Source organism: Poromitra crassiceps (genome assembly GCF_964638095.1).
Source record: "Poromitra crassiceps genome assembly, contig: HAP1_SCAFFOLD_284, whole genome shotgun sequence".
NCBI classification, from domain to species: Eukaryota; Metazoa; Chordata; class Actinopteri; order Beryciformes; family Melamphaidae; genus Poromitra; species Poromitra crassiceps.
This window is the reverse complement of record NW_028152116.1, coordinates 195,489-218,410: the sequence shown is the minus strand read 5'-3', so window position 1 is coordinate 218,410 and position 22,922 is coordinate 195,489. Positions and strand designations below refer to the sequence as shown.

Here is a 22,922-nt window from a genome sequence, read left to right as displayed (position 1 = left end):
GTATAGCATAGATACCTACGTTCTTTTAGATACCTGAAGTTCCTAACATTCTGATCCAGATGTCACAAAACTAGTAGACTGACACAACTTACATTTAGGGTTTACCTGCTTAATTGTTTATTTAAGTGTTGAGAAAGTTGGATGATCCTTGGACTTATTAAGTCCATCAAACTGTAAAAGACATGGTGGACAAGAACATGTTTTAGTCTTTGTAAAGTTCAGACCATAATTCCATAATTGGCTAATCTTAAATTAATATTAATTAAACCAAAAATAAAGGTACAGTTCAAATATTCAAAGCATCCACATTGTTGCCACAACTTGTTACAATCAAATCATTGCATTCATAATACCCACTAAACATGAATTGGCATACACTACATATCAGTAACAGTTCTTTACTAATCTAAATTTAACAATGAAACAGTTCAGGCTGTGTAAACCTTATTTCAGTTATGTAAACCCTTATTTTAGACAGTGGGAGATGAACATCATTGATAGTGCTGGATTCAGGCATACTGTAGCTTAGCATGGCCATTGGCCTAAAAGGCTATCAAAAATCAATATTCAACCAACAATCCAACAGAATTATAATGACCAGCATGGTTAAACAGGTAATGCAACACATACCCCTGCTTGTCAGTCAGAGAACCATGCATTTAGAAACATACATCCATATCCCACTGCTTCAACTGAATTGTTTAGCGCCCCCTATTGTTTTTATTTCCTGTATGTAAAGCACCACTTATTTCCTGTATGTAAAGCACCACTTATTTCCTGTATGTAAAGCACTTTGTGATCCATGGATTACAGATTGAGAGGGAATTTTAACCTCTGGATCCAGGTTAAAATTATGTTAGCTTTCAACTGTTCCCCTCAGACATCACTATTTCTAGATTAGAATCCCTAATACAACCAGGGAAATCTAGACTTTCACACATTTTATCTTGTTATTTTATATATTCATCTTTTCAGATTGACATGCCATGTCAGTTTTTACGTTGTCTCCAAGACGAAACACCGTCTCCAAGAAACGTCACAGTCACAGAAAATGCCTGGAGAGCAGATTAAAAAAGCCCATAAACTGTCTTAAGAGCAGCTTTCATAAACAGAAGAGAAAAAATAAAGGAAATCTTCAATCGCGTTTGGAAGAAGAAATTGTTTGAAGAACTGTCAGGAAAATGCATTAATGTCATTCCTAGATATCTATGGTCTGTACATGGTGTTGTACATGTACACCATGTTATATTTTGAGGTGAGTTAGCTAGTTAGCTGGTACACTTTAGCATACTGTACATACTTTGAAGAATCATTGGGGGGGAAATGTGACCAATAGGAAAGAAAGAACAAAAATCAACATCAAAAATCAACATCTTGGCCTCTCCCTTCTCCATCATCAAAAACATTGTGATCAAAGCTCCAAGAGTTCCTGTTTTTCTTTTAGCCAGAAAGGCATCGACGATCTGGTACAAAGAGGAGCGAGAGGGAGAAACAAGAAGAGATATCTACAAAGAAAAGAGAGAGTCAACAGAGAGGGACAAACTGTATGTTGAGCTGCCCACTGCCAATCCTAAGGCAGGGCTCCACTCAGTCAGTCAGTCAGTCAGGTCACTGTGTTGAGGCCAGTAGTCTCATAGCCAAAGTCACGTCCACTTCCGGGTTAGGCATACGAACCAAGAGATTTCATCCGCCATTTATTTTCCCATAGATATTTTGTAAAATGCTCATAAAAATAGTTTTACTCCATCAAACCAAGCAATTCAGCTATGTTCAGAATCAGGAGAGAGAGACCATAGAACAGTGATACTCAACTTGTGGCCCGCGATAGGGTGTAGAGTGGCCCCCCAACCATTTTCTAATTCACAATGAAAATTAATGTTAAATAAAGTTTGACTGAGCTCCAGCTAAATTGTCAAATATTGCCGCCTGCTTGCCGCCCGGCATTTAACTTAAGTATAACTGTCCTGTGTGCACAAAGTCGGAGATGTTTGGTTAATTTTCTTTTTGGAGAGATCCTTTATTGATTTGTTTGGGGCAAGGGTTTACTCTGAACAGATTTGAGAACTGAAATGAAGTGAACAAATTGAATTTCTAACTTTTGTTTATCGGTATTATTTATTTAAAAACAAAACACTATTTTTGGTGAAAAACATCTACCGGTAGTTTGTTTGATTATTTGGCCTTGCCTGTAAATTATATTTTTCTTTTGTGTGAATGGTTTTCACATTGGATTTATATTGAACGGTGTTTGCATTATCACTCTGATTATTGCTTTGATTGTCAGACAAAACTCCAGCTGGCACCCAAGAAACCTAGAATCCGCTACAGAAAAAAAGAAAAATTATTAATAATGTTTGTTTATTAACCGACCACACTGAGGAAACATGTATGTGTTGTACTGCTCCTTACTGAGGTAAATTAAATATTTAAAAGGACTTTTTGAGTGCTGGCTTTTTCTTCCTATTGTTTATTAACCGGCCCCTGCCCTCCTGTCACTTTGCAAAAGCGCCCACCGGGCAAAGCAAGTTGAGTATCCCTGCCATAGAACATTTCACTCGGACCAAAACAAACAAAAAAGTAAAACTATTTCCATAAGCATTTTACAAAACGTCTTTGGGACATAAAATGGTGGATGAATCTCTTGGTTCATATGCCTAACCCGGAAGGGGGTGTCGACTTTGGCTCTCTAGTCCTACCTCAACGTGCACTGAGACTTGAACACCACCAGGAAGAGCTGTTTTGGTCTGTCTCACTTGGTGAAGGCAGCCACCACAGCCCACAGCAGCTGGTTGGTGTTGGGCTTGAGGCTCTCTGCCTCTGGCTCAAGCTCCAGCAGCGTGCGCACTCTCTTCATGGCCAGCTCATACTGCTCGTCCAGCAGGGGGCAGAAGGCGTTCTCCAGGACATCAGAGGAGTGAGCGAGGAAGAGTAGAGCGAGCAGACGCTGGTCCATGCGGGCAGGGTCATTCACCCAGCGCTCCAGTACGGCCTCTTGGACCTTCTTGACAAGCCTCTGCTTGATGGAGCTGTTGGTCAGAGGGTGGGTGGTCATGTCAAACAGCAGGAAGTTCTGCTTCTCTGTGGTCAGGACTCCTTTCTCCACCAGGTTCTTGGCCAGACGCTCACGCACGTTCCTCAGCTGGTAGTGGAGCTTCAGCGGGTTCCATGTCTCTCCTAGAGATGGACCACAAACACAGCAAGACTGTTAACACTAGTGCTGGGATAGCAGTTTTCCCCCATCAAACTTTTAAAGGAGAATTTCAGTATTTTTCAACCTGGACCATATAATTATTATTATTATGTGTTATGTTTAACTAACTAATCAGAGTAGGGGTGGGCGATATGACCAAAATCTCATATCCCGATATAGGTCATTTCATATCCCGATAACGATATATATCACGATATAGCATATTTTTTGTAAATTCAATTGATAGTTTATAAAAAATTACCACATGGCCATTTATTTATGTAGCAGTTAAACCAGTTAAAATTTTGTCAGTCAAATCCCACAAATGATACATGCATTCAGAATACAGATATGCATGGCTAATATTGGCTATTCTTTACAACCCAAACAAATGTATAATGAGTTGCAGGGCAGTAGAATGAAACACAAACTGAACCACACCACCAGCTCAATTTTCAAAGATTACATTAGAGCTGTCCAAAGAGTCAGTGACTGAAAGTCACGACTGGTGAGCACTCTCAAAAGTTTCAAAAAATTACGGTGCAAGGCGCAAACAATAAACAGAAGGACAAAAAGCCAGCACTCAAAATAAATCCTTTTGGGGTTTTTTAATACCTTCAAGCAGCAGCAGTGACAATGGACGTTTCGGCGTAAGCCTTCCTCAGCAGAATAAGTTATTTATAGTTTAGTCCAGTTCTCTCAGCTTGTTTATAAAGGTGCTGACAGGGTTCTGCGCAGCCTCGACTTGGAGCCTTGCAGTCGAACGTAACTCAGCACGTTGGCTGTGGTACACCTCTAAAACACTAGGTGGCTTGTGGTTCACTCATGTCCATTACATATGATGCTATCGTGTTGTTTACCAAGAACTTGCAATCATGTCGGTGGAGGGACATTTTATTGTCCCTCCATTTCAAAACTCATTCCGGTGAGCCTGCAGAAGGCTTTGCTAGATGAGGGACAAGCACTGTTAAATGAGGAAATTGCATTTCCTCATTCCTCACAACAAGTATGTCCAATCACAGCTCTCGTGCTGGTCACGTCACGTCCGCATTGACGCCGCGGAGTCACATTTTCGAGCAGCTGTACGCACCCTCCGCCGAGCTGCGGCGACACCATCAGCGCAGTCAGCGCCGGCGATTTCGTGTGAGCATAAAACCAGTTTAAAGGAACAAAAATGCTCCACTTCGTGATTTCCCGGTTATCCAACACAACTCTCACCCAAGGAAGCTAAAGCTAACTAGCTAGCTTTAGCAAGCTAGACGTTTGGTTTTCGGCTCCTCAATGGATTTCCTTGGGAGGACGAGAGATGTTTTGCCAAAAAATATGGATGAAACATGGACTTAACACAGCGCAAATGCCTGGGTAGACTAGGCGGACGGCAGTGCCAGACGTGGAAGCTTGATGAGTCGACGGTGGGTCTGACTACGTGAGACTAGAGTGGAGCTAACTTTTCCCTGCTCTTTCTACTCACCGGCTGATTTGTGTCACTCATAATCATTGTTGACAAGAGTCTGGTGCGTGTGTGAAAACAGAATGACGAAAGCACAGCATCGTCCAAATGACGGACAATATTGCGATAAAGTGTGATTTGCAACACAACGATATACACGATGATAGAGCATCATATGAAACGAAATACATTTTCTATCATGAAAACGATATCTATCGTCATATCGCCCAGCCCTAAACCAGAGCAGACATTTTTTAAATTGATGCAGTATTGAGCGAGATCCAGCTGCACAACAGGCTGGAACAGATGCAGACGGAGCATCAGGCTAATATTATTATATCATACAGAGAGAAATGGAAGCGCCTCTATTGACCTCCATCTGCCTGACCTGAGTCTCATGGGACTGTGTGTGGGACCTGAGTCTCATGGGACTGTCACAGCAAAGGAAGAATCTGGAGCACACGGGTCACTGGTGAGAAGGTTTCTTTTAATAGGTTAAGTGCACCAACGTTTCGACGCAACGCGTCTTCATCAGGGTCAAACAGGAATGACAGAATGACAGCAGTTTAAATATACCTCCCCAATACACAAGGCAGTTTGCAATTGGTTAGACGGGATGGGGGGTGGTCAATTAATAAGCCAATCCTGTGACAGCACTTGGTCAGGGGGGTTGGGGTGGGGTGGGAGGGAGGGAGGGGGAAAGGGGAGGGGGGGGGGGGTAGAGGATCAATGCATAAAATAAGCATATAATTACATATTTTAGAAACATAGGAACACAATACAGATATCAATACATTTAGAGGAAGCAGGAGAGGCTGAGCTCATCATTAAGTCCATTAGGCTCCACCGTATTCAGTGTGTGAATCCAGAAGGCTTCACGCCTCAACAGTTTTGTGACAATATCGAAACCTGGATATTTTTTACCAGTCCGGGGGTGAAGGAAATGTTTTGTGTCCGATCAGTTTGAGCAATGAGTACAGTGGCCACATCTGTAGAAAACCGAGGGAGGGGGTTGTAGCCAGGTGAGAGTAGAGGGGGGTGCAGTCATGGTGCTGTGTACTAACCTGTCTCTCAGTGATCGGGCTCGCCTGAAGGCGATTCGGGGGGGATCAGTACAGAGGGACTTCATGATTTGGTCCGACTGAAGAATGTGCCAGTGTTTCATCATGATCTGTTTGATGGCTCCGCTGATGGGAGAGAACTCGGTGGCAAAGCAGAGGCGTGGCTGTACGGGTGTAATACAGACAGTTTTGTTGAGGAGGCGGGTTCTCGGGGTGCGCACAGCTCTTTCATAGGCTGCCGCGATGTCAGTCTTGGCATACCCTCTGTCCGAGAAGCGCTGCTTCATCTCCCCGGCCTTAATATTTGTCACAAAACTGTTGAGGCGTGAAGCCTTCTGGATTCACACACTGAATACGGTGGAGCCTAATGGACTTAATGATGAGCTCAGCCTCTCCTGCTTCCTCTAAATGTATTGATATCTGTATTGTGTTCCTATGTTTCTAAAATATGTAATTATATGCTTATTTTATGCATACAATTACATATTTATAGAGAATCAGAGAAAACTGAATTTTCAGTCACTGGCCGTCCAGGTGATGTGAAAAGGATGTTCACTTTTTCATAAAAGCATGAAACTTTAGTTTCATGCCTTCGCTTGTTTCACAACTTGTCTGCTCCAAAGCGCTAATCCAACCATCGGAGATACTGTCTAAAGGTAGGCTTTAGATGTTAGCTTAGCGTCACCTAATATCACCATGCATCATAATATCACCTAAAAATTTATTTTCGCTTGTTTCACAAGCGAAAATAATTTTGTTCGGGGCCGTTAATGAAATCGCCGGGCTGGGCGCAGTGTTTGTGATGTGGGAGATCCGAGCTGTCAAAAGGGAATAAAAGACTCGCTCCTGGCCAATCCCGGCGCTTGACTGCTGCGTAGGCGGGCCACATGGCTCCCTTTCTGAAAATGTTCAGAGCCCTAAATTGTACAAGTTCACCAAGTTTCATGCTTTGATGAAAAAGTGAACATCATTTTCACATCACCTGGACGGCCAGTGACTGAAAATTCAGTTTTCTCTGATTTGAGGTATAGTGCAGAATTTCAGCCAAAGGAAGTGTAATTTCTGAGGTAGGAACTTCATCTTGGGCTCAAATTGAAGCTTATGAACTTTGGCAGTTTTCTAAATACAAGTGAGGAAGTGATATTCACCATAAAGTGCTGGAAAATAATCATTTTTTAGGAGAATTTGTGAAACGGACAGCATTTTTTTTGTATTTTTGTGGGCGAAATCTTAAAATAGAATTGCAGCAAGCCCCAGAATCTTATTTTGTCACTTCCCTCGATACTTCCCCCTATGTTCCAGCATACTTACTGCAAAATGTCATGCATGCATGACTTTTTATGCCAGGGATGGGCAACTTTGATGATAGAGAGGGCCACAAAAACAATCCTCGCTACCAGAGGGCCAGATTGTGACCGTGCACTTCCACCAGTAGCCTACTGTAACACCATCACTCCCAATTATAGCTAATAATTTGATGAAAAGAACTGGTAATCAAAGTTTATTATAGCAACATTTATATTTTTCATATTCAAATTTAGTAATTCTTCCATTCAGATGACACCAGAAACTTTGATCTAGCTTTAAAACAGCCCACTACAGCAATTTGATGGGGTACATCACCCAAATATGTCATATTAATCAGATACGCAATGTTGCATGTGCAATGTGCATCCAATGTGAATGTCATATATAAATATACAGTATATATATATATATTAGGGCTGTCAGCGTTAACGCGTTAATGCGCGCCGATCATAACGCGTTTTTTTTTTTATCGCGTTAATCGCATGCCGCTATTTTGTCCCTTCCTCGCACCGTACTTGTAGTCAAGCCGTTCGGTTTCCTGTCTCCTGCTTGTGCAGGCAGGCATGGAAGAGAACGACAGCAATACGCTTTTAAATGGCTCGTTTTACTTCCCAAATGGCACAGTGGATAAGTCAAGAGCCGTAGTTTGCACCTTGTGTAAAACGGAATTAAAATATCACCGAAGTCCATCGAGTTTGAAGCGAGCGATCACCTAAAAGTAGCCAGCGGCCAGCTAGCTAGTGCGAGACTCGGAGTCTCGGATGCGCGGGTCCTCTAACCACTGGGAGGTCGGCTCCAATGGCATCACGCGATATACACGTTATCAATATACAGTTTCCAATACTGAGCCATTATTCACATGGAAGTGCCAAAGTTTCTAGCTCAGATACAGCCTTCTTCGGCTGTGTCATTTTGGGTTTCGACTGCTCCACAGCGACACCGCCGGAAGTATCGGTTCTGGAGCGTGTTTACAATTATTGTGCATTTATTTTCTATTCAAGATGCATTTTGTAGACATTTTGTGACCTCCTGACTACATTGCATTTCTATTGAATTGAAAATAAATCTAAAATTCAAGATCACAAAGTACATTTATTTGCATTCATTTGATTCCCAATCACGACACACTGGTAATAATTAGTAATATCTAATTAAAAATGCTTTGCAATGCAAAATAATAGCATTTTAAACATGCGATACAAAGATGCGATTAATCGCGATTAATTATAGTTAATCGCACGATTAATCGCGATTAATCACGATTAATCACGATTAACACGTTCACTGCCAATGACGAGTTGAGTGGTCCAAAAAAATCCAACGGTTGACTGCCAATGACGAGTTGAGTCATCAAAAAAAAAAAAAAAAATTTTTTTTACCTATATTCTCCTATAAAAATATTGGAGCCACCGAACGTGTACAACCCATTCCACCGACCCACTAAGTGGCGACAGTGCTCTCCAGACTAGAGGAAGGCAAGCAAAAAGCAGTGTGAGGAAGCCATTCTCATGAAAATGGATTGGCGAAAACGCTTTCGTTTTCGCGCTTGGGAGCTGGCGGTGGGGTTTTGCAAATTTGCATAATAGATTACGGGTGGAACACACTTTGAAACACGCAGCATAAATAAGACCAGAATCGCAAAAGCTTCATCAAAGCTCTCAACAGAAACCCCAAGAAACGAGCGAGCCCATCCAGACTTGCCCAGCGGCCGCCAGCAGACAGGAGCAGCAGCAAAGCAGTGAGCCTGGTGACGCGAGGTTACAGCAGCAGCAGAAACAAGCTTGTGACACGCCCGCTGCAGCCAAGAAGAACACACACGGAGGGAGGAGTTTGAAGGAGAGGGGTGTTTCCTGCTGTTATGGAGGAAATTACTGTTCAAAACTATTGTTTAGATGTCTGACGTCTTACTGATGCCAAAAATGAATGGTTAAAGTGACTGTTCTATCGAATTTCACAAAAAGCTATTTATCTCAGCTTAAATTTTCAGACGCTGAAACCATGCTGTATTCAAGTGCTAATGCCTACATAACTACTAACTCTACAAACTAACTCTTTTAGACAGAGAAAGCACACATTCTATTAGTAGTTCTTTTGAGATATTTTGTGTTCACAAAATCTTAGCAGAAAAGAATCCTCGGGTCTTGAAAGATGAGCCAGAATCCTCAAAAAAACCCTCTGGCAGAAGCTACCTACAGTAAAAAAAAAAACGGCTGGCAGTGAATGTGTTAAGAAAATGAATCGTTTGACAGCCCTAATATATATACACATACAGTATATATACTGTATATATATATATATACACATACATACATACACACAGTATATATATATACATATACATATATACTGTATATAGTGTGTGTGTGTGTGTGTGTGTGTGTGTGTGTGTGTGTATATATATATATATACACATATATATAGTGTGTGTAAATATATATATACACACAGTATATACCGGTATATATATATATATATATATATATATATATATATATATATATATACATACATACATATATATATATGAATTGTGAATTGGCCCATTAATTAGTTTTTGTAAGATGTGCATTGATGCAAAACTGTCCAAATAATTGTTTAATGTGATACTACTGCAGAAGGCCACTGAAGGAGCTTGACTCACCACTGAGCAGTTCGATCCAGCTCTGCACAGTCTCTGGTGGTTGGGTGTCTTTGATGTGTTTCAGGGCTTCGTCCAGGAGCACATCGCCTGTCGGTGCATCAGACTTACAGATCACCTGGATATGAAATATGACCACAGGCAATTACAACTACAGCAGTCGAGATCTAGTCCCTCATATGACAATGACAGATGTTGAAATCGGATAACAATACAGATGCAGTGAGGGTTACGGCCGGGACACACATCTTGCGTCTACCTACCTAGTGCGTGTGCGTGGCGTGGGGGCTGCTGCTGGCACGCCCGCGGCATCCATACAGGCAGCGTGGCTGCTGCGTTGCAGCTGCTGCGTTGCTGTCTGTCTGCCAACTCTCTTCCTATAGAGTTTACCTTTTATTAAATTTGCTATAGGCTAAACAATACAATGATGATTTTAACTGAAGATCGCTTGGGCTCACTTCATAATCGAGGCAGTATTGATTTGTGTGTGTGTGTGTGTGTGTGGGGAGGGGAGGGGAGGAACGAAGCCACGTTGTAGCCTATGTACTGTATGTGGTTTTCAGAGGGCAGGAGAACTGCAGCTGTGACCTCCTCCTCCTGTCTCAAATCAAAACGAGCCTTGTTTGGCTGTGGCTGCCCCTGTAAAATATAATTTTAATGTCTATTTGTGTAGAGACACGCTAGAGACACGCGCGCGGTAAGCAGAAAAAATAGGCGTCGCTTCTATTCTCTAGATGACGCGCGTCTCACGCCTCGCAAGACATGCGCCTGAGATGCGCGTCTCATGCCGGTGGTGTGGCTGCTGTAACCTGTTAACATGGGCGCCGAAATGAAAATCAACAGGTAACGCCACGCAGACGCACAGCAGACGCAAGATGTGTGTACCGGGCCGTTACGTTTAGAATTTCGTTTTTTTAGAATTACATTTTTTTTTACAACCTGGACCTTATTTCCAGCTTTAAATATTATTTTTAAGTCACCCTGAGAAGTTCGGTTTTATTAGCATCAGCAGAAACGATAATCAGTTTTGATTGCCAGCTACAAACGAGAAATACGGGGCATGTGAAATGCTTATATTTACGTACTATAAATAGCTTATTTTCCGACACAGCGGCTCATATCCTTATTATATCATCCCGACAACAAGGAAATTAATTATGTATTACCTTGGCACAGTGTGTTCATCCTGGCTCTGCTGTCCATAGCAGCTCCTGATTTGGGTCGGTCCGGAATAGCGTCATGGATTACAATCTGAGCCCCCCCTCAGATTGTAATCCATGACGCTATTCCGGACCGACTCAAATAAATACGTGCAGCCATCGAATTCAAATAAATCATCCATAATCTTGAAATCAGATAAATATCTGCTAGGCTAGGCTAACTAAGAACATAACAAACTGGCCGCAAGTCAACTATAACCTGCCAGATGTGCTTCTTCTTCTGTAACTACACACAGAAAGGCCCTTTTGACGACCCCACCCGGGCGGTGGGCACTCGAGGACATGCGGACGGGCACGCATTCCTTAAGCGTTCACATCGTCCCAGGAGGGAATCGAACCCACGACCTTCGAGCTGTGAGGCGATAGTGCTTACCACTGCACTACCGTACCTCCCTCGTCATTATTTTCTGAAGGAGGTTAGAGGGCCCGAACCTGTAATTCTCTCAAGATTGATCCACACTTTTATAGAAGCTTATAACGGGGAAGATACAAGAAGAATTATCGGTAAACTGTATAGCGCCATTACATCAATGAATAAAAACTCAACAGATTATGTGAGACAGCGCTGGGAAAAGGATTTGAGTGTGGAAGTACCGGAGGAGGTGTGGCTTCAGGCTTGGGAGGCTCATTGCTCTGTCACGAACTCACTGACCTGGAGAGACTTTGGCTGGAAGAGCCTGATTCACTTTTTTATAACACCAAAACAATTCTTTAGGGATCAGACTATGACGATATGGGTCGAAAACGGGAATAAAACTGTCTATTTACATGGATGAAAAGCATGCTGCCACGTGGCCCCCACGGAGCTCCATTCTAGGACTGGCTTGCACACTATTGATCTCAAAACAACGCCTAAGACGGAAAAAAACGCTGCGGAGAAGAACACTGGGTGAGTCGTCAGATAATAATTAATGTGAGGAGAGGGCTCCAGGTTAAAAAAAAATTAAATTCTCCTTTAAGACAAGCAAACCTGAATTTGATCAGTTTTTTTATTTTTGCACGTATAGCCTATTCCTAGATTATCATTCAAGAATTTTATTTGGGCATTGCAAAACAGAGGTTTCTCATTCTTAATAGGCTAAAACAGCTGTATTTTAAGAAAGAACAATAAACAGTAGTGCAAACGGTATTTTGATATGGCCTACCGGTAATGCAACTTCGCATCTACTCATTACATTTTCTTTTAACAGTGCAAACAGCAACGTTACATATTCTTTTGAATAGAACAAACCTGGCAGTTTAAATCATTAGTGAAAAAACATTTTAGATTTCAGATTAAATCTTCTGAACACAACAAAATGGCATGTTACTACTATAGATTAGATACAATGTAAATAGCTTACTCAATGTGCTGTCGTCAGAGTTTAGTTGAATCTAGTAATGCTGACATCGCTTCTCATTAGTCGTGACTCACAACAATCAATGAGAAGCGCATTCTAGGGTAGTTGGACGTAACATGACACCACACAGGCTGAGGGGCAGAGCAGCTCCAGCAGCTACAGAGTTTCTCACTCAATACAAATAGCCCGTCACTCTTTGCACTGCATTGTTTCTCCAATACGGGACAAAGCGCGTCCCGTATCAGTTCAATACGGAACACGTTTTTTGTTTACAAATACGGGACAATTCCGTATTTTAAGGGACGGTTGGCAACCCTAGCTGCAGCTGAATAGTGATCACCATGAAGCGATTGTCTCCCAAAAAGTGATTCTTTCTCCACATTTCTTGTGACTAACGTTATGGGAAACGACAGTGTAGTCAGTAAACTAGTGCAACGTTTTGAATGAGTTTTATCGGGCGTGCGCTATGAAGAAGCGTGCTTCTCATTCGGGAGAATATCTCCAGCCACCATTTTCGGGAAGAGCTGGAAAACTTCCGGTTAAAACTTTCAAAATAATGTTACTTAAACAAAAGTAAATAGCTTATTGATGCACGTTGGAAGAGAAAAGGTATTTCAACGAATGAAGCAGCATCCTTGTATCAAAATACTCGTTGTGATGTTATATGGTGTGAAACTGTGGCTGTAACGCATTACTCAAAATAAATAAGGTTACAATAAGCATTTTATTTTGAAAGCAACAAAGCGGATGATGTACTTGTACATTCTGGCTGACTTGACGCCCGGCCGTGCAGTTGCTGCTGGTTGCTGCCAGATCCACATGACGATGCGTGCGTAGATCTTCTAGACAATTTTTAAAGGGGTGGGGAGTAGGGCTGGGTATCGAGTTTCGATACTTACTTGGCACCGAAATGGAAACATCGATACTAAGGGGTATCGAAGCCTCCCTTGTCAATCGATACCAATTTTCGATACCAAAACAAAACAGCGTCATTGAGCCTATAAGCATGCGACATGCTTGCACGCGCGCTCTAATACGGCTGGTGATTGGCTGTCATGTAGAGGCATGCAGGAAACGTTACGCCCACTTTAGCCGGTGTGTTTGTTGTGCCAGGCGTGCGGTGCGGATATATTATACAAGAAGTTAGCCACTCAAGCTACTCCTATTGTCCATACTATCAACAGGAAAGACAGATCCTCAACAACAGATTGGAGAGCAATAGTATCAAGCTGGATTTAAAAGCAATATTGCAGTTGAATTCAGGGAATGTGGGATATAGGGATATATTTTCATTTCTAGAAGAAACTGGACTAAGTAAAAGAATATAGTCAGGATAGTGTAGTGTTTTAGGAAACCATTCTGATCCACACTCCATTTCAGAAGGTGGCGGTAATGCACCATAAGTTGTTTGCCAACCGCCATAAAACACTAGAAGAAGAAGAAGAAGCTACTCCTATCCTGGAGTACCATATGGCGAAGATGATGAAAAGCAGGAAAAGAAACAGAAACAACACGGACTGGTTTCCACAGATAAGAGAAATAATTGAGAGGTGGGTCAGCTTACCGCAAGTTAGCGGTTATCAGATCCCTCAGTCTGACAAACCATGCATCTGGCTGTGAGTTGTAGCTAGCAGATCGTTTAATTAATTGCCGCCGTAACGTTATGCGCAAGCGGGCATTGTGTATTTTTAGCAACTCGTTAACAAACGCTGATGTCATGATAGTTTGTTGAATGTAAATGCGATTCATTTATATTGATTGGCTAGTCAGTGAATGCATGAAGTGGAGCTGTCTCGTCAGATTTGACAAGAATGACGTTCTGTTGCAGCAGTGAGCATTAACTCATTGAGTGCCAGCCACTTTTGGAGAACGGACGCTCCCAGTGCCAGAGTTTTCAGAGCGTTTTCAGTGATTTCTCGAGGCCCACAGAATATTGTGTGATATTACTATGTAAACACCGAACACGCAAAAAGAACAAGGAGACTCTATTGTATCATCAGCAAAAAAAAGTTTATTGATACCATTTTCCGTTCTTTAGTTATGAGCCGGAGAAGATAGGTTGTTTTCAGCGTTTTCAGGCATTTCAAATTATAAGCTGAGATATTCAGCCTTTTGTGAAATGCAGCATTTCAAGCACATTCACTGACTCTAGATACGGTAATATTTTCTGATGTAGTGATGTGGTGTAGTTGTGTCCTGCCCTGCGTGCCCCACCCCCCCTCCCCCCCCTCAGCTGAAAACTCCTCCCCACACTAGTAACACACAGCCTCGCACCAAGCGTCTAGGAAGCCTGGGAAGCGCCGCCTCCCAGGCAGCGCAACATGGAGAAGCCACACGCGGACTGCAGTGAAAGGTTTGGCTTTTCAGTGTCGCGCTGCTGCTTTTCTAGCGGCTAATCATGTGGAGAAACTATGCTGACAGACAGACAGAGGCAGAAGGACTCAGTTGTGTGCGCGGATTGACTGTGTTCGCACGCACCGTCAGTTGCAGCCACTGGCTGCCAGCCAGAACAATCTACATGGCTCTGGATTGCAGCATGAGCGGGTTCTCTTTCATCAAGGCTATTTCAGGCAGTGTATTCCTGACATTTCTGTAATCTGGAGAGCACTGTCGCCACCTAAGGGTTCTGTAAAATAGGTTATAGACCTCCAATAGCTACTATAGTTGTACAGGAGCTGCGGAAGGCTTTGATCGACGTCCCACCGTCAAAAAACGCATTGGACGTCGAAGGACGTCCGTGGCACTCTACGTCACTATTTAATTGGACGTCGAAGGACGTCCATGGCATTCAATGAGTTAAACACTGATCTGCAACACTAGCGTTAATGTTTAATTAATTAGCGTTAACGTTATGTGCAAACGTTATCGCCCATTATGTATTTTTAGCAACTCGTTAACAAACGCTGATGTCATGATAGTTTGTTGAATATAAATGGGATTCACTTTGTGCCATTGGCTATATTGATAGGCTAGTCAATGCTCAACTAGTCTTCCATGCATGAAGTGGAGCCATCTCATCAGTTTGGACAAGAATAGAGTTCTGTTGCATCAGTGAGCATTAAACCCTGATGTGCAACTCTCTGTTTTGCACTGAAAACTATTCCACTGATTTATTTGTTTTACATTTCTTTCCTTTGTAGTACTTCCAATATTTTTTGTAGGGACGGCAATACGTTTAGAGAACTTAAAGTTATGTTAAATACAGTAGGTTTTATTTTTTTCTGCTGTAAAACTTAAGATGGGGGGAAAACTAAAGATTTGTAAAATAATTTCAATGTGTAATGCAGTTTTATTTTTGTTAAAATTGATTTTTCTAAAAATTGGTATCGAAAAAAGTATCGTTCAGGAACCGGTATCGAAATCCAAGTATCGAAATGGTATCGATATCGAAAAATTTTGAACGATACCCAGCCCGGGGGCGAGTACCCGAACAGCAGAAACGTTACTCGAGCTTCAGCACGTGTCACGCTTGGAATAGGCGCATTACTGCTGTGGCTGTAACGCATTACTCAAAATAAATAAGGTTACGTTACAATAAGCGTTTTATTTTGAAAGCAACAAAGCGGATGACGTACTTGTACATTCTGGCTGACTTGACGCCCGTGCAGTTCATGCTTCCAGATCCACATGATGATGCGTGCGTAGATCTTCTAGACCATTTTTAAAGGGGTGGGGAGTGGGGCGAGTACCCGAAGAGCAGAAACGTTACTCGAGTACTGACGTTATGAACGAGTGCTCGAGTACCCGAGTACTCGCGCCCATCCCTAATGTATGTATGTATGTATGTATGTATGTATGTATGTACAGTATGTATGTATGTATGTATCTATCTATCTATCTATCTATCTATCTATCTAAGGCCCTGTTTACACGGCAACGCTCCCTGCATAAAATTGCAAACTTTTTTAGTGCATTCCTTTTACACGGTGATGGCGTTCTTGGGGCATGAAAACGCAAAAAAATGAAAACAGGTCCCAGAGTGGAATTCTTGATAACGCTGCCCCTCTGTTGCTGTGTAAAGTGGAGAAATGCAATTCAAGTGATGACACAGCCGCCCTTCAACATGGAAGACAATGGTAGGCAATATGAGCATTGAACTAGCCCAATACTATACAGGCTTATGGCACAGGCACAATGAGTCGCATTGACATTCAACAAACGTGATAACGATTTGCTAAAAACACATACGGTAATCTGAGTTAAGTGCCCGCTACTAACGTTGCACATAGCCTATTAATCACTGTCTCCCGCATTGAATAATTGAAACTCAATTGTGCCCCAATGAAAACTGGTCTTTTTTATGTTGCTTCACTGGGGTTTTATTCTGTAATCCAATCTGGAGCAGTTTATTACCATTGGTGACTTCTGTGTCACTCTATCATTAAATTAATTAAAAGTTTAATCCTACAAAGTTAAATCAAGCCCGTTAGAAATAGACAGAATAGAAGAAGCTAAGCATTTTTATCTTCAAATTAAAATTATATAACCATAATTATAACTGGGTCAATAAAAATCAGGGCTACGTCTTAAAATTGACTTTTAGTTGCTAGGCATGGGTCGATTTCCGGTTTTACCGGTTCGGTTCGGTATACGAGCCCAAACCGGTTTGATCACGTGCAAACCGAAAAAACCTAAAAAAAAAAAAAAAAAATTTTTAGTTTTTTTTTTTAGTTTTTTTGCCAGTCCATTCTGATTGCACTATTGTTCGTATTAGCCTCTTCTCAAGTTGCACTAGTAGGCAAAAGTCTTATTTTGTTTATTATGTTGATGTTTGAAGAAAAGTTAAGCTGAATAGTTATGAGAAATAAAAACAGTGTGTTGTTACAGTTAAAAGGTTCTGCTTATTTGTATTCAGTGTTCGTGCTGGTTGGCAGCATACCAGCTTAGAGGTGCATTATCGCCACCAACTGCAGCCGCTTTGATACGTTTTTTGGGGGAATATCGAACCGGTTTCAAAATGTTCAAACCGACCCATGCCTAGGCCCTATATTGTGTGAATTTGTGAGTTTTGAAGTTTATAAGGCAGCTCAGCTGTAAGCCAATCCATTCTGATTGCACTGCTTGTGTTTTTATTAGCCTTTTTCTCAAGTTGCACTATAGGCAGAAGTCTTATTTCATTTATTATTTTGATGTTTAGAAGAAAAGTTGAGCTGAATAGTTATGAGAAATAAATACAGGGTGTGTTTGTTACACAGGTGTCCTGCTTCTTTTTATTCAGTATCATTGCTGGTTGACAATACCAGCTTAGAGGTGTATTATCGCTATCAGGTGGACTGAAGTTGCACTACAGACAGTTATGGGCCACACTCGGGAGCCCTGCTTGAATTTTTTTTTTTTTTTTTTTTAATTACAAAAAAAATCGGTATACCGGTTCGATCCGGTTTAGACAGCAATATCGAACCGGTTTTAAAATTTTCAAACCGACCCAGCCCTATTAGTTGCCTGTGTTGTCTTCTGTATATTTCGGATCACACACACAAAACGTTGCAACATGCATCAATAAGGCTATTAGTTTATTTAATGACCATTATTTTGTTTTAACCAGAAGCTTCAATGTTATTCTGACTCACTTGATGCTGCTCTGAGATTTCTGCGGCTTCAGTCTGCACGCAAATCGTTATCACAAACGCTGTGTATAAACATGAAATAAAAGGTGAGAACGCAACGCGAGTTTGCTGTTTTATGCAGACTGTTGTCGTCTAAACATGGCCTAAATTTTGCAGTGTAGGCTCTGTTCTCTGTTTACATTTTTGTCCCACTGATGATGTCATAGTGACATCATTGATGATGTCATCATTGATGTCATAAATCACTGATGATGTCATCAGTGATGTCATAAGATGGAAGTTGTGACATCATCAGTGATGTCATTCATCAGTGATGTCATAAGAGCATGTGATCATCAGGGATGTCATAAGAGCATGTGAGCCCATGTGGCCGAGCTGCGTATGTCAGCTGCATGGCTAGCTCGACGAGCTGCAGGGTGGGCGAGGCTGATAGCGACTAGGAATCGAGCACTTGTGGCGCGTGAGATGGCTAGTTATATAAAAGGGAGCAAGTGGACTGTGTTTTTGTCCCGCTGATGATGTCACAATGTCTATGACATCATCGGTGATGTCATCAGTGACATCATTGTTGACCATCAAGTTGACATCACTGATGATGTCATACGCACTGATGATGTCATAGGCATGGTGAAATCAACAGTGATGTAATAGGGATTGTGACATCATCAGTGACAGCGATGTCATCAGTGATGTGAAGTTGAGCAAATGTGTGTTGCACATGTCAATAGAGCAGGTGAGGCCAGGCAGCAGCCAAGCTGCGGGCGGGGCTGCGCAGCGGCTGAGCTGCGTGCACGCGAGCCCGCACAGCGGGCGAGCCTAGGGTTTTGGCCCTAGGCGATCTGTCAGTTCTGTTAAATTTAATGAAACAGAAGTGAAAACAATCCATCAAAATCCACAAATGAAAAATGGAAATAGAAGGCATTTATTTGTCTTTGAGCAGCACCTGTGACTGAGGAGGATTGGGATGTTTTCTGTATGTTTGCCTCAGTCTTCCACAAAGCTTCCCTGGCAGCATTTGCTTTGAGTTAAAGCCCATAGAAATAGCAGAGCCAGATGGCACCACAAAGCCAAACAGTTTATTTGAAGCCCGAGCTGAGAGCTCTGGATAGTAATTTAACTGTGGTCCCATGGTAGCCTGGTTCTGTGTCTATATCTGCCACAGTGAGCGCTCCATAGTTCAGCACAAAAATAAAGGCTCAACCAGATTCCTTCCTTCAGATAGGAGCCTTTATTTGTCAATGGGGCCCATAAACCTTTTCCTCCATTTCCCACTGATTAGCCATAATCTGAAACCTTGTCTTGACAAGCTAACTCAGCAAGCTTAGCTTCAGCAGTAGGGATGGGCATTTTAAGCTATTTAAATACTCGAGTACTCTCCTTATGAATGAGTAATCGGGTACTCGCTCGGGTCTGTGTGGAAACATAAACGGAACCAAAGTTTTCCTATGTTAACACGTTCACTGCCAATGACGTGTTTTTACGTCAAACAAAATCCAACGGTTCACTGCCAATGACGTGTTTTTACGTTAAAAAAAAATAATTTTTTTTTTTTTGACGGTGGGACGTCTCCTATACCAGAATTGGAGGTATTGAATGTGTATAATGTATTTTACCGACCCACTGAGTGGCGACATGTCTCTCCACAGTAGAAAGAGGCGAGCCAAAACTGGAGGGAAAAGCGCGAGGAAGCCGTTCTCATACAGTAAAATGGATGGCGAAAACGCTTTCACTTTCGCGCTGATTGCTGGCGGTGCGGGATTGCAAATTTGCATAATAGATTACGGGTGGAACACACTTTGAAACACGCAGCATAAATATGACCAGAATCGCAAAAGCTTCATCAAAGCTCTCAACCAAAACTCCAAGAAACGAGCGAGTCCATCCAGACTTCCTCAAAGAGCGGCCGCGCAGACAGGCACAGCAGCAGCAAAACAGAAACGAGCTTGTGACACGGCCGCTGCAGCCAAGAAGAACACACAAGGAGGGAGGAGTTGGAAGCAGAGGGGGGTTTCCTGCTGTTATGGAGGAAATTACTGTTCAAAACTATTGTTTAGATGTCTGACGTCTTACTGATGCCAAAAATGAATGGTTAAAGTGACTGTTCTATCGAATTTCACAAAAAGCCGTTTATCTCAGAATAATTTTTCTGACGCTGAAACCATGCTGTATTCAACTGCTAATGCTTACATAACTACTAACTCTACAAACTAACTCTTTTAGACAGAGAAAGCACACATTCTATTAGTTCTTTTGAGATATTGTGTGTTCACAAAATCTTAGCAGAAAAGAATCCTCGGGTCTTGAAAGATGAGCCAGAATCCTCAAAAAAACCCTCTGGCAGAACCTACCTACAGTAAAAAAAAAACGGCTGGCAGTGAATGTGTTAAGCAGTTAATTTCACATTAGCCTGTAAGAATATCTAGTATGAGAGCAGTGGTAGGGTTAGGGTATCCTATCTGCTGTGTATGGGGATGTTCACAACGTTAGCATTTTTGCATAGAAAAAACGCTGCTGCCCTGGAGCACTTTTTGTGAGGAGAAATACATGGAGGGGCCGTGGTAAGGATCAAGGATACTTTATTGTCATTCATCATGCCAAACATAATGAGCGAAATGTAGTACTCAGGTCTCAGTACTAAGTAACCTAAAAACTATAGCATAAAAAATATAACTATTAGGGATTAAGAATAAATACCTAAAACCAAAACAGCTCTATTAAGTTACATTAAAATAAATAAAATCTAAACTACAACCAGCTAAAACAACAATGGACAGCAATAATGGACAGCAATAAAAACATACTAAAAAAGACTAAAAACAACAACAACTAAAAGACTAAAGGGAAGTAAAAGACAGCAGCAATGGGGTAGCAGCATGATAAATCTCTCAAAAAGTGCATTATTTTAGAGTTAATCTGTTTAAAGTGCAGTAATCACAGGCAGAGTCGAACAACAGTCTGACAGCATCCAGGAGAAAGCTGTTCCTCAGCCTGGTGGTTTTTGCCCGGATGCTGCGCAGCCTCCTGGCCGAGGGGAGAGGGACAAACAGTTAATGTGCAGGGTGGGTGGAGTCTTGCATGATGCAGAGGGCTCTGTCTCTGCATCTGCTGCTATAGATGTCTGACAGGGGTGATAAGCTGCAGCCGATGGTCCTCTGAGAGGAGTTGACCACCCGCTGCAGCGCCTGCTTCTCTGCCACCGTGCAGCTGCTATACCACACGGTGATGCATGGTGTCAGTGTGCTCTCCACCACACACCTGTAGAAGGAGCTGAGGATGTTGGAGTTCAGCCCCGCCCTTTTCAGCTTCCTTAAGAAGTACAGCCACTGGTGAGCTTTTTTGATGATGCTTGTGGTGTTGTCCTGCCAGGTGAGTGTGCTGGAGATGTATATCCCTCATTTGTGTGTGTATCCCTTCAAGACCGCGAACCGCGTGACGTGGTTCGCAGTCTTATTTTCTTAATTCCCCCCCCCCCCCCCCCCGATTTTTTTATCCCATTTTTATCCCCCGTTTTAGTGCTCATTTGAATTACTCAATCCTGGTTGCTACTCCATCCTCTGCCGATCTGGGGAGAGCCGAGACTGATTCCATGCATCCTCCGAGACATGGGCAGTCAAGTCAGCCGCTTCTTTTCACCTGCCCGAGGAAGCTTCACCGGTAGGACATAGCACGTGGGAGGTTCACGCTATTCCAACCAGTTCCCTCTGAACAGGCGCCCTTAACGATCAGAGGAGGAACCATATAAGCAACAAGGATGTTGCATGTTTTTGTGAAGGGGGTTCCTATATGAAGGAGACCCCCGGGAGGCACGGGGAGAACATGCAAACTCCACACAGAAAGGCCATTTTGCCGACCCCACCCGGGTGGTGGGCACTCGACGACATGCGGACGGGCACGCATTCCTTCAGTGTTCACATCGGCCCAGGTGGGAATCGAACCCACGACCTTCGAGCTGTGAGGCGATAGTGCTTACCACTGCAACACCGTACCTCCTGTGGTTCACAGTCTTAAAGGGATGCATCAGGTATCAATGGGTTAAAAAAATACCTTTACAACCATGATGATGATTGCATCAGAGCACACCTTGGTGATTGGCGTACCCACCCACGGGCCGGCCAAGGAAGACTAGGCAACATCTGACATTCGTCTTTGTTTTTACTGTTTTTATCCGGCAATCAACACCTTGCCCAGGGGACTGCAGTTGAAAATTAGGTATCCAGCTAAAACTGGCACATTTGCAGCAATGTTGATTGATGTGCACTGTCCCTGTACAACTAAACTAATAAATAAAAAATAAATAAATAAATACTCCATAACCTTTGATTTAGATTTTGACATCTTTATTGATAATGAAAAACATGTATACATTAGATATACAGTCAGAAACACCATCATCAAAAGGATAAACACAATAAAGCTAGAAGCTTATTTCCTTTGCGGTCCTTGAGGTGTCAGTGTGGAATATGAACTGGTGAATGAATGTATGGGTGCGTGTGAGTGTGTAAGAATATAAGTGCATGTTTTAAAGTGCAGGTGTCAAAGACTATGGGGGTGTGTGTGTGTGTGTGTGTGTGTGTGTGTGTGTGTGTGTGTGTGTGTGTGTGTGTGTGTGTGTGTGTGTGTGTGTGTGTGTGTGTGTCCACCACGCTGGAGGAAGGAGAAACAAGGGAGACTAAAAATATGATACACAATAATAAAAGCAGTACAAAAGGCCTAATGAAAACAGTCAGTAAAAAAACCTAAAAAACAGGATCTGCTGCTCCTGATCCAGCTCTTTACAGAAGATTTAAAAGAGGAAAAATATAAACTAGTCTTAATGTTTGTGGGCAGGCTGTTCCACAGCACAGCTGCTGTGTAGAGGAATGAGCTCTGCCCTATACACCGTTTACACCTGACTGGGACAAAGTCGGTGGCGTGACTGTGTACATCCCTGGCTTTGCACAGAAACAGCCGACAGACATTTGAGAGCCTGTACTTTTTTTTTACTTTTGTTTGCGTAGACATAATAATAATAATACATTTTATTTGTCATGTACTTTTCATTTAAGATAAATCTCAAAGTGCTGTTGAATCAGTAATTCTACTTTTACCAGTATTTTTTTACACAAGTAAGTGTAACTGTACTTCTACAATGAGTGTACCTTTCCCATC

At 42.3% G+C, this 22,922-nt stretch overlaps 2 protein-coding genes across 8 annotated transcripts in view; one reads left to right on the top strand and one right to left on the bottom strand.

Annotated features, from left to right (window-relative positions):
- The window catches only part of LOC310770979 (PDZ domain-containing protein 2-like), a 90,806-nt gene that overhangs the window by 38,741 nt on the left and 29,143 nt on the right, over positions 1-22,922 (top strand). The gene's annotated exons all lie outside the window — the stretch shown is intronic.
- On the bottom strand, positions 403-22,921 carry LOC310770973 (Golgi phosphoprotein 3-like; the record flags this gene model as incomplete). Its single annotated transcript, XM_083663662.1, has 5 exons — positions 403-3,174; positions 9,651-9,765; positions 20,735-20,795; positions 20,898-21,133; positions 22,913-22,921. 5 exons carry the CDS (start codon positions 22,919-22,921, stop codon positions 2,750-2,752), a joined length of 846 nt encoding a protein of 281 aa, XP_083519788.1. The 3' UTR covers positions 403-2,749.